Consider the following 12,762-nt stretch of genomic DNA (forward strand, 5'->3'; position numbering starts at 1 on the left):
AAGGGTAGAAATATGTCAGAGGAGGTGCAAAGGAGAAAAGGACAAATATGATGCAGCCACATGGACAAAATGATTGATGTGTTTGTTTTAACACAGTTGATGAAAATGGAGGAGAGGGAAGTTATTGTGAAGAGCGGCTTTGACTATCCAGACATCTGCTGGACACCTTTTGTGGCTAAAAGCAAGGCATCTGGTGCATTCCTAACTTGTGCAGGTGGCAATTTCATCTCTTAAATTGCTGAAGAAGTGACCAGCAGCAAAATAAAAGTCGTAGGAACCTTGGAAGAAAGGGCTTATTATGTCATCTCCTTCGTTCATTTGACAAACGCTTTGAATGTCATAGCACACGGTATATTCATTTAACATAAAGATGGATTAGGTGTGGTTCCTGCCCTCAAGAAGTCCACTATGAGTATTGAGTGAGCTAGACATGAACATCATGGAAAAATACAGTATGATTAATGCCATAAATGATAGAGGAACCAACTGTTAGGTGAAACCCAGAGGGAAACAATGGTAGTTTGGGTAAAATATCCAAGAAAAGGAAGAAGAATGTTCATAGTGAGACTTCGATCTTAGATGCTAAGAAGGCACATTTTCCAGTAAACGTGAAAGGGAAGACAGTTTAAGAAGCTCAGAAACCTCTCTTTGTCAGAGAAGGGGGTTAAAGGAAATTCTAAGGAAGGAAAGAAATCAGCAGAGTTGCCCAAGGAAGTCTTTAACGGCTCAGAATTTGAAAGGGAACGTATATGAGCGGAAGAGGAACCTCCTTAGAGATAAATTACACCGCAGACCTGGGAGGATGGTGTTAAAAGGTTGACATCCTAAGTCAGCTTGTCCAAAATGCTAAAGCAGTGGCTTGCGGGTGTCCCAAGTTTTGCTCAGGGCGGGCCCTTGGAGGAGGCGTGGCCGGCCTGTGGCTGGGGCTGGCATCCTCAGGCTGGACTCGAGTGCATGGAACTCCTCAGCCCCTACCTGCTCCTGTCTTCATGGTCAAGGGAGTGAAAAGTAAGAAGACTGCAAGGGAGCCCCACGGTGCTCCAGATGTGGACAAGACTCCTGAACTCCCAGGTCCCCTGGGAGCAAAAGGGAGACTGAAAGAGGCAGAAGGAGGCCCGAGGAGGCAAACAGTTTGATCTCTACGAAGGGAAGGAGGTGGATTAGACCGCAGTACCACTGACTGACGCCTAGCCCATGCTAGGTGCACATTCTCGTATACACACAGCGACTGTCTGAGGCCGCTCAGTGTAGCCAAGCTGGGACTCCATCTAGGTCTGTGCCGTCTCCAACACACTCTGCTACAATATGAAAGGCACCGTTCCTAGAGCTGAATCTGTCCCTAATTTGGTGCCTGCAACTTGGGCAGTTTTCTCTCTGAGGGCCCTGTTTCCTTATCTGTAAGATAAAGTGATGGGAAATCTCCAGGGTCCCTCTCTGCTCTGACAGCCTCTGCTTTTCCTTGGATTCTGGATCTGCCTGGTTCAGCTGCAGCCTGACTTGCTGACCCGGGACCCCTATCCTCACATCCCCACGGCTCCCCTCCTGGGGTCTGGCCTGTGACCGCTCACCAGCACCGTGTGCTTGTAGGCCCTGTGAATCACGAGGCTGTAGCCCAACACGGTCACGTCCACCTGCTTGACCCACAGGGCCAGCGACGGGTCCCGGTCCTCGTTCTTGGCTGTGACGATGAACTTGGGGGACGCGTCTGAGCTCGGCCTGCTTCCTGTGGTACACAGGATGAGCGGACAGCTGGTCTGGAAGTCAAAAGCGTAGCCGTCAAAGGTCAGGTAGTGGCCGTAGCCCGAGACGATGCAGGAGGCGTCGGTGCGGGCCTGGCAGTAGTAGAGCCCGCCCTCCTCCATGCAGTACTCGTCACCCTTGCAGGGGATGGTTTCACAGTGGACGCTGTTGTCTGTGCCATTGCAGTAGCAGAAGATCTGGCAGTCCAGGTCCACCCAGAAGGTCTCATTGGTGGCAAGTTGGTGTCCCTCAAAGTTGCAGCCACACTCGCTCCGGGGGACGCACTGGCTGTCTTGAAGGGCATAGCCCTCGTCACACTGACACCCCTCGGAGCAGCTGTCCACACAGATGGGGCCCAGCGTCAGGGTCTCACAGGTCTCTGTACACATCATGCACTCCTCGAAATGGCTGTTCTCCGGGCAGTCCAGAGCTGAGGGTGGGCGAGGAGGAGATGGGATTGAGAAAGGGACAGAGGTCAGAGACAGAGTCTGTGTACACTCATTGGTATGCATGGGTGTGTGCATGTGTGTGCATGTATGGCTGTGTGCATAGTGTGTGTGCATGTGTGTGCGTGCAAGGATATATACTGCATGGGACTTATTTGTCCAGCACGGTGAGTTCAGCAAATGCCATGTGATCGGCACCACTGCCATCCTCATTTGGGGTGATCCAAGGCTCAGCGAGCCCCTCACTCACGTGCTCCTCTAGCTCACTTAGCTTTTCATGTAGAAGATGCCGGGACCATGGGCCTGTTGTGAGCACCTGCGGCACGCCAGGCACTGTTCTGGGCATTTTAGGGTAATTTTCTCAACAATCTGGATGGTAAGGACAGTCATATCACCCCTGTCTTATAAGTGAGGAAACTGAAGTTCAGTGACTTAATCCAGCTGTTAAGTACTGGAGAGAGATTCGAGTCTGCATCTCCCGACTCTGAGTCTCCTGACTCAAAGACTCCGGAAAGAGAGTCCTGGAAGGAACAAGTGCTCTGATGCTGTAGAGACCTGTGGGTACCATCTCTGAGCTTCAGTTTCTTCTCTGATTAAATAAGGACAGTACTTATCTAGGACTGCTGTTCTGAGGATTAATAACGTAATATATCAAGCCCACAGTAGGGTCTCAATAAACACTGTGCCCTTTCCCTTCTTGCACTTCCCTCCATTACAGATAGGTTTCATGGAGGTGTTTCTACTCTACACATTGGACTTTCCCTGTGTCTTTCATCTCTCTGCTCCTGGTGTCCTCTGACCCCTTCCACCTCCTCACTGACCTCAGCACATGGTCCTGCCCACCTCCTTTATTCACACCCTTTGCCCCCTCCTGCACGGCCCTTACAAAGCCCAATCCTACCCACCCTCCAAGTTTCATTTCAAGTCACTCTTCTGCCCAGAAGCCTTCCTTGATAGATCAAGACTCTGCGTCAGTAAGCACAGCACATAAAATAACAGCACATGTGGCTCACCATGGAATTCCGTGTAACTTCCCATGCCTCTTTATTATTTTTGTTTGTCAAAACTTGACATGAGCCGGGATGAACCCAGGAATGCAGAAGAAATCTACCCACAGGTCTGTGTTTTCTCAAGATCTGTGCACGTCCTCACCATCTCCTGGGAGTTTAAGATCTTGCCTTTAAGGCTTTCTTTAGGTCTTATGCATACGATCACTCCTTAAGAGGGTTTTATAATCCAAGGACACAAAGGACACTATAGAGAAATTGCATGGCAATAATAGCTCTGCCCACAAGTACCAGCTCAACAGTTCTGCACTATGGACTGAAAGCCAATCTTTTTTCCCTCTGGGCTAAAGGACTGTCTCCACCTCCACTGACTAGTTGTAGGCTAGTTCAGCACTGATTAAATATGTCTGTATAGAGCGATTTTCACATTTGTCTCTAAATTATGAATAACACTGACTGCAGGTTTATGGTGATAGCAAATAACATGACTTATTTAAATGGCTCTCGTTTTATGACTTATTGTGTTGTCTGAATGTGTCTGAAAGTCTGGAACATACAGACATGAAGTAATAAAACTTCCCCTGGCTCCTGAAATGCCTCTGAAATTACTTAATTGGGCAGCCTGGCTCTGCCAGCGAGAGCTGGTTAAAAATATCTGAACACAGAAGCAGTGGTTGCCTGTCTCCAGGTCCAAAGAAGATTGTGTTCCTGATTTGCAGCTGTCACTCAATCCAATCCCCACTCTCTGCAAAACCCTGACCAGATTAACCCCTTAGTACCCAGAGACTTGATTAATCAAGTGTGAGCCCTGGCCCTCCACCCAAGGAAGCCATGCTCCACGTGGCTGCTTCCATCCACAAGTCTCTCTCTAAAAAAGGCACTTGTGAGCGTTTGCTCCAGCTCTGCAGGCCCTGATGAAGGATGGGGAGAAGTGAGTCTCAGCAGGCGTTGCACCCGGAAAAAGAGGGAATCACTGTCATCCCGCCACACTTACTTCGCGTGAACCATGCCACCAAACTGGGCTTCGTGCAGTACAAAAAAACAATCCAGAGACATTTCCTGCTGGGTAGGAGTTCATAGGCTAAAAGGATGGCACAGACACGGCCTGGCACCAAAATGGCTTTGGTATGCGGCAGACTCTGTAATCCCGTAACGTGAATGAACTATAGCTAGAAAGTTGAGTACAGAAGCAGGGACGGAGGTCATTTTAGACAAGCTGGAGGCGGGGCGAAAGAGGATGTGGGAAGCGGGTTAAAGAGAAGGCTTTGGGAAGGCATTCTAAGGTCCCACTAGATGTGGTGGTCAGTAGAAACCTGGCAGCCTCCCTCCCTTTAGGTGACTTTATGAAAAGAGCATGCTTCCAGAATTCCACCTGCAGATTCAGAGCCTCTGTTATGAATCCCTCCCCAGTGTGATTAGGGTCACCAGGGACGTAACCGCCCAGCTCTGAGATGATACTCCAAATGCTCCTTTGGGCTTCCAGTGCTCAGAAATCAGAGCATTATTTTTAAATAACAATATGTGTGTGTAGGGGGGGAGGCGGGGGGGGATATTCTTAGCTCTGGCTAAGATGTTACTATTGCAAAGGCTTAGAGGCAAGGTAAGGATACCCCAGTAGCAATGGGTGAGCCTCACCCAGACCTTAGCTTCTAATAACATTCCCCACCAAAATGAATCAGGAGTTCTCGGAGTAATGGTTGATTCTAGGCTGGGGCAGGGAAGTTTAAGAGGTGATGTGGAGCATCTCGTTAATCTGGAAAGTAAGAAAATGACAGAGGCATATCCAAAGGACGTAGGAGGCACCTGGAAGGGGCACCCACAGGCCAAATCTGTCATAATTTTAATGCCAAAATAACAAATGTGATATGAAACATACATCATTGAAAAAAACAGGTATCTGTGTGTCCATGTTGATGAGATAGATAGATGATTGAGGTAAATAAATAGATGGATGGATGGGTGGATGGATGATAGATAGGGGACAGGCAGGCAGAAGAGATAGGAGGGCTCTGGCTTACAGTAAAATGACATCTGCTGACGGGTACACGTGGAGAGAGTGCTGGAGCTGTAAACTGTCAGCATGTAATCGTCATGCTGAAGATCAGTACAAGTAAAAGTCATCAGTGGGCACTAAGTCAAGGAGGGGGATCGTGATGACAAGCAGGGTGCTGCATGGTCGTAAAGTACTTCCCCACAGATTGCTCATTAGTCACAAGATAGAAACGTAGTGACACAGAGTGGTGATATTTGACAACCCCTGACCAGGGGGGTGCCCATCACCAACGAGAGGAGGCTGGACAGAGCGTGCCCCACATGTGACCTGATACCACGAGGAAAACACGCCTCTCCTACGCAGGGGGCTGGGTGGGATGTAGAGCAGAACCCAGCCATGGCGAAGCATCAAACCCAAATGGAGGGCTATTCTATTTCAAAAGGGGGGAGACTGTAATCTTCAAAAATGACAAGACCATAAGAGACAAAGAAGCTAAGGAATTGTTCCAGACTTAAGGAGACCAAAGAGACATGACAGCTAAATGCCCCATGTGGTCGCGGACTAGATCTGCACTGAGGTGTGGGGGAAAGCCATAAAGGACACGACTGGGTCAACGGGCAAAATTGAAGTGGATATTAAGTTATCGCATCAATGTTAAATTTCCTAAGGTCAGTAACTGTACTGTGCTGTGAATGAGTGTCTTGATTCTAAGGAAATATACACTTAACGTATTTAGGGGCAAAGGGGCACGATGTCTGCAACTTCCCTTCAAACGGAGAGTCAGTGAGAGAGAATGACAAAGAAAACAGGGCAAAATGCTAACAACAGGTCATCTGGGTAAAAGCTATATAGATATTCTTGTAACCCTTCTGTAACTTTAAAATTATTTCAAAATAAAAAGTTAAAAAAATAAACAAACTTAGGTTGGAAGAAATATAATGGAAGAGACATAACCAGATGTAAAGGATGGAATCTCAGTGGTGGCGCTGGTCTTCGTGAGGGCCGACCTTCTTGGTGGGGAAGGGGTGGGAGGTGTGGTCCAGGTGGGGCAGTCCTGGCCCCAGGCCTGGGTCCCGCCCCCTCAGCCACTTCTCCTTCTACCCTTCCATTTACTCCTCCCCCTGGGCTCCCCCAGAACCGAGGGGATTATATGTCTCGTCTTCCCAGCAATTATTCTCATTACTACAAGTACTGCTGAGAGGGGTCAGATACTCTGGGGGCAAAATGAACAACCAGGCCCATGGGACTCTCTCAAGAACCATTGTCAGGTTTGCCCTGGGGAGCGGGGCTAATCTCTACTCCGGGAAAGGCACCCTGACTGATCACCGTGGGCTGAAATGAATGGGGTCCTGCCTTGCCAGGAGAGAAGGCGCCCACTGAGCCATCACAAAGATTTCCGGTCCTTTGACATGATGTGTTCCCTCTGCTAGAAATAACCAAGGGTCAATAGCTAATTGTTCTACAACGAAGAGGGATGGTGTGATTAGAAACAACAATAAAGTTGCGCAATAGTCTGGTCTGGGGGGGACGAGCCTTCCAGAAGACACATCAGGCTAGGGAAGATGTACAGGGTTAATGAGATTGTCCTTGAGTGCGATTGCACCAGGAAGAGAAGGAGATCCGGGGTCTCAGTTATCCACGCCCCGCCCCGGCCGGCCGCCCCCATGGCGTCACCCGAACTCACGGCAGAAGTCGTGGGTCCTCCAGGGCTGCACCTCCACGTCGGCGTTCTTGCAGGCGCTCGCGTACCGGGCCACAGAGTCACAGAGCTCGGACTCGTTGCCCCCGCTCTGGCACAGGCGGAAGAGGCAGGTGCGGTAGTAGGCGGTGACGTTGACCACGCCGTGGCACTCCAGGAAGGAGCTGTTGGAGGGGTCGTTGATGATGCCGCACCTGGAACGGCTGCGGTAAAATTTCAGCAGCTCCGAGTCGTTGCCGCAGGCCTTCAGCAGGTCCCCGCACTCCCCGTTGCAGATCTCCTCGAAAGTGGTCCAGCTTTCCAGGAACACCGCCAGGTTGTCCGTGCACTTGCCACTGGGGAGACAGAACTCCTCGCTGGCGTTCGCGTTGAAGAAGCCACACAAGCCCCCCGTGCAGTTGAAGTAGGCGGTGGACAGCCGGATGTACAGCAGACCCACGTCTGAGTATTGCACGGTCACGACACCCTTGGACTCGACGGTCGTGCTGTTTTTGTTTCGATAAATTTCCAGCTTCCCCGAAGGATGGAAGAAAGGCAGTTCCACTTCCTGACCGTCCACCTGAAAAATCAAATCGCTATCATGAGTTCCAGATACACACAGGGTGCCCACAATTTCCTAGGCTGTGAATAAAGACGTGGCTCTGCCCCATGGCTAGCCCTTGGAGTAAGGTCGAGAAGCTGACAGTGGGCGGAGACCACACAGACATCAACTGTTTTTTTCGTGGACATCTTTGTTTCTTTCTTTCCAGGCTCCTCTGATCCAACACGTTTGCTGTTTATTTGTGTGTGTGTGTGAGACCCTCAGCTAGTTCCAAACACAACTGAAGTGTGAGCAACAGTCACCGTAGACGTGTGGCTTCCTCCTGCCCCCGACGTCCTGCCTCCTTCTTCTCCCTTCAAATTTTACTTTTCCTGGGTCTCAGCCCCTTGGAAGCACACAGTATATATCTAATTATCTAGCTGTCCATCCACCTGTCTACCCATTATTATTTTGATAAATTAATTTCTGCCAGTGTGTCAATGGGAGTAAAAACACAGCCCTTTCAGTTTGTAGATGTATGCTTTATTCACTGCATTGACTTTTGCTTTCTAAATTAGATGTCATGTGATATTATGAAATGCACATGGCACTGGGAGGAGGGAGATCTGCTCCTCCCTCCCCCTCCATCACCCCAGCTCTGTCACCTCCCAGCTGTCAGGCCCACAGCCCTCATTTAGCCCTTTGGGAGCCTCATGTGAAATCAAGGAGTTGCACTCGATGATGCCCAAGATTCCTTCTTACTAATGATCTGTGAGTCTGCATGCTTAGTGATGGGTATTTTAGACCAGGACAGCGGGGCGTGAGGCACCATGGCAGGCACCCCTTCTGCTACTCCACACGGATTCCCATCTACAGGTAGGAGATGCAGCATAGTACAGGGTAAAGAGCACAGACTTTGGAGCCAGCTGACCCGGGCTTGAATCCCACTTTATGGCTGTGTGTCCCGGGGGAAGTTACTTAACCTCTCTGTGCCTCAGTTTTCTCATCTGTAAAATTGGAATGATGATGTTATCTACCTCTTAAGATGAATGTGATACTGCTTAGGATAGTGCTTGGCACACAGTAAGCATCCTGTAAGTATTTGCTACTCTGGCGAGCTAGTCCTGCTCTAATTCGAGAAATTCCAGCTTCACTCCAGGTCTCCACCTGATGGACGTTTATTTGGTGCTGACAGTTAGAAAATGCTCCCATTTCGGAATCACTGCCTTCCTAGAATCCGCTCACGGTCAGAGGCAGCCAGGCAAGCCTGAAGAGCGTGGCTCCTTCGCTTGGCGGGACTCATCAGAAAAGTCTCCAAGGCCGCAAGCGTCTTACCTTGACCTCCGAAGCCCCGATGCCTCCTATCTTGACCTCCTGGTCAGCCACCAGGATCCGGAGACCCCGCAGCCAAGCAGGCCCTGCGTCCGGCTTCTTCTTGTTGATGTCGATTTCCAAGTACTCTGGCCGCTCAGGGCAGGTCTTGAGGAGCGTGTAGGAGAACTCGACGGGGAAGGCGTAGGCGGCGCCGTCGAAGGTGTGCAGCACCTGGTCCTGGCTGAGCAGGCACACGGTCTCCCGCCTGGGGAAGCAGCCCTGGTAGCCGTTCTCCACTGCGCACACCTCCTCGCCACGGCACGTCTTGTTGAAGCAGTACACGTCGCCGCCCTCCTCGCACAGGCACTGCACCGTGCAGTTGGCCGTGGCCCAGAAGAACTCGCCCATGGCGTAGTAGTGGCCGTCGAAGTCACAGCCGCACGTGTGCAGCGGGACGCACTGGCTGGTGCTGAGGACAAAGCCTTCGTTACACTCGCAGCCCTCCGTGCAGGGCGTGGCGCAGCTGCGGGAGGCCGTCAGATCTGAGCACGTGTCCGGGCAGCTGCTGGTGCACACGGAGTAGTGGCTGAAGCTCGGGCACTGCACCGTGGACACTGACGTGGGGGAGAGGAGAGAGCGTGACAAGGTGAATGACCCAGGGGCTAACCGGCCAGATCCACCACGCACGGGGGCCTGGAGGAGGAACGCTCCTTCTGGACCAGTTGGCACCTAGACGGAGGGCCAAGCCACCACTCACTAGGGGAAGGGAGACGGAGGGTGTGCAAGGAGCGCAACTGCTTTGGTAGTAACTACTGAGCAATGGGATGGAGTGGGATCTCATTTGATCATCCTGACTGAAATAAAACTTCAGGTTCCCATCCTAACTAGACTCGACTGATTATTCAATACAGGGTTAGTACTGGGTGAACTACACCCATCGAGATGGTTTAAGATCTTCAACCGATGGGCATATAAGTTGGTCTGACTTTAAAGAACACGGCCCATTCCTAGGAGGAAATAAGTCCAACTCACAGGAGAAATGAAAAATCTAACTCTTAGAGGAGGAATTTGAAAAAGTGAACTTTCAAACAGGGACCAAAGAAGACTGTGAAAATGAATTCTCTGTCAAAAATAGAAAGAACCTTAGCTATCTGAAAAGAACCTGTGTGCCTATTCCCCCAGGAGACTGAATTGGAACTGGATGCCTTCTGAAGGCCCTTCTTGCCGTGGAAAACTTCGATTCTTATTTTAAGAACATCTGAGTCTGGTTGACCCCAACAGGCGGAGGCTCAAGAGCCTGGTAGACGAGTTCTCTGAATTAAATACAATTCATCCCACTAAAATGAGAGACAGGGAGAGGAATGTGGAGGGTAGGAAAGTAGTACCACTAGAAAAAAAATAGCCATTATAGGCAAAAAATTAGGCAATTGGATGCTCTTGGATTACACAAGGATCAAAGAGAAGTCATATTCAATCTCAACTTGAATCAGGATTTGTATACTCCAGGCGTGATAGAGGCTGGCCAGTCCACACACACAAAAACATTTAAATATACTCTCTTTTAGTATCTTGATCAATTCTCAAGAATTGATTCTGATACATATTGATTTATATGAATCCAACCTATACGGATAGGAAAAAATCGCTCTCTGGCCTTGGAACTGAAAGAAACTTTTAAATCTCACCTCCATAGCACTCTCAAATGCATGGATAATATTTTTCGGTTTACTCATATGGAGGAAACCAAGGACCAGGAAAGAAACAAAATTCCAAGAAGCAATTTGGTTTTTCGTTTGCTCGTTTTCAACATTTACATAACTAGGAAAAGTGAGAGAGGTGTAAGTTGGATAGAAGGAAAACATAAGATAGCTAAATTGTTCCAAACGCTCAATCCAAAAGTGTGATTCCAAGGGGACAGCTGGATTTCCCGCACTTTGGGGGCTTTTTTCCTCACCACCCGGCATTTTAGAACAAGGCCTCCTTCCGGGCCTGCTACCTGCCCTGTCTACTGCCCCTTTTGGACCAGCTGAAGTGCTCTAGGGCAGAAGTCACAGAACCTGAAGGCACTGAAAGTAGAGAGGAAACAGCCAAGGACAAAAATGCCCTGGGTTCCATCTGGGAGGTGCATTCTTCTCCCAAAGGCGGCTCTTGATTCCCCAGGCCAGTGTCCACATTTCCCCAACAGCCGTGGGGACGGCCACCTCCAGCTCAGAAACAGCCCCCTCCCTGCTCAACTCTGCCCGGGCCATCCCTGCTAAGGGCCCTCTTCCGGCCACGCATTCCGTGTCTCCTGACCATGGATGCCCATCAGTGGTTTAATAAGTTTACTAAGTGGTTTCTTGTTTTCTGGCCACAGTACTGGGTGAGGAGAAAGGTCAAGATGCTTCTACAGTTCGTTCTTTATCATCTGCTATATTTCAACCTCACCCTGACTCTCGGCCAATGTGTCTTAACAGGGAGCTCTCAGAGGAGCCCCGAAACCCTCTCCCGGCACCCCCTGCACAGGCGTGGCCTTCCGTGTGGACAGGATGCCAGCTTACCACACCCAGTCTGGATTCGCCAGTCTCCGATCGGAATGCCCAGGGCTTGGCACACAAGGACGTAGGCCTGGATGGCCTGACACAGGAGTGTCCCGTTGTCCCTCACGCTGCACAGGTCATACACGCAGCTGTGCACGAAGGCCATGGGGTCCACAACAGTGCCACACTCCCACAGGGGGCCGTCGGTCTTGTTGAGGAAGCCGCAGTAGTCGGGGCCAAAGTAGAGGGCTTCGGTGGCCGCGTCACACTGGGTGCAATTATCCACGCAGCCCGAGTCACACTGCCAGTCGGCGTGGTAGACCCGCCAGCTCTCTCCCAGGTCTAGGACTGACATGGCTGGCCTGCCGTCGGGGCGCAGGAAGTCATCCAGAGGGTTTTTGTTGTAGTTCCCACAAAGCCCGCAAGTGGAGTTGATGTAGGAGCCTGGGATGGAGATGGAGGCGTAGTGCTGGCCGTCAAACGTCACTAAGAGCCCAAAATCCGTTTCCACGGCAGTAGACATGCCACTCTGGTAGATTTTCACCGCCCCCAAGTCTAAGGTGACGGGCAAAGAAGCCACTAGGTCATTCACCTGCCAACAACAGCAATAGTAAAAAGGCAGGTGAGCAGGGGCCAGGGCAGTGGGTCCAGCTGAGGTCAGGAAAGGGGGGAGGGATGGAGCCACTCAGCACCACAGAGAGAGTGGCCCCCAAAAGCCTTGGGTGCCAGCGGGCTTGCCTCCCAGCAAGGCAGAGGCCCCAGAACCTTCGAGAGCAGGCTGGCGTTTGAGTTGTGACAAACGTGCCTTGCTTAGTGCCACTCTAAACCCCTCTGGGGACCAGGTGGTTGTCAACACTTCCTGGCTGGCTCTTGGGCCAGCTTCACGTCTTTTCTTGAAAGACTAGTTACCTGGCTTTTCCCCTTTTCTCCTCGAAATCCATTCTTTAAGTCTCAGCTTAAGGCACATACTTTCCATGACCCCCTTGCTGCCCTTAGCACCCCCGACCCCTCCTCCCAGCTGGAAGGTGCCCTATAAACTGTCCCCACCATCGAGCTTTGAGGCTGCCCTGGTGTTATTCTCTGAGTGTTTCACCCTATCACTTCCTGATACCAGGCCTATGTCACACCATCGTTCAACACAACAAATTCGAACACCTACTGGGTACCAAGCACGATGTTAGGTGCTGAGAAATAAAGAATAAAAAAAGTAATTGTCCCTGCCCCTTATGAGGTCTAGGTCTACTGAGGAAGATGGACACAAATGGATATTTATGACATACAGTTGTAAATATGCGTTCATAGGAGATGCAGTGATGCAGTGGGAGAATGGTACCTGACCACTGATCCAGCCTGGGGAGGGGGGGTCATGTAGGCTTTTTAGGGGCAGTTAAGTCTGACCTAGGTCTTTAGAGATAAACAGAAGCAGCCAAAGGAAGAGTAGGGGGCAGAGAATTCCAGGACAAGTGAATAAAATCACGTGGTTAGAAGTAGCTGCATGAGAATAGGGACAGTCATCAGGGTGTC

General features: G+C 50.5%; 1 protein-coding gene across 1 annotated transcript in view; it reads right to left on the reverse strand.

Moving 5' to 3' along the window:
- TECTA (tectorin alpha) overlaps positions 1 to 12,762 on the reverse strand; it is a 69,108-nt gene that overhangs the window by 36,708 nt on the left and 19,638 nt on the right. The window contains exons 7-10 of the mRNA XM_059930181.1: positions 11,260 to 11,830; positions 8,741 to 9,333; positions 6,871 to 7,444; positions 1,569 to 2,170 (exon numbers count right to left, since the gene is read on the reverse strand). Of these exons, the coding sequence (XP_059786164.1) occupies positions 1,569 to 2,170; positions 6,871 to 7,444; positions 8,741 to 9,333; positions 11,260 to 11,830 (2,340 nt within the window). The remainder of the gene's footprint in view (positions 1 to 1,568; positions 2,171 to 6,870; positions 7,445 to 8,740; positions 9,334 to 11,259; positions 11,831 to 12,762) is intronic.

This window comes from Balaenoptera ricei, chromosome 8 (assembly GCF_028023285.1).
Source record: "Balaenoptera ricei isolate mBalRic1 chromosome 8, mBalRic1.hap2, whole genome shotgun sequence".
Taxonomy (NCBI): domain Eukaryota; kingdom Metazoa; phylum Chordata; class Mammalia; order Artiodactyla; family Balaenopteridae; genus Balaenoptera; species Balaenoptera ricei.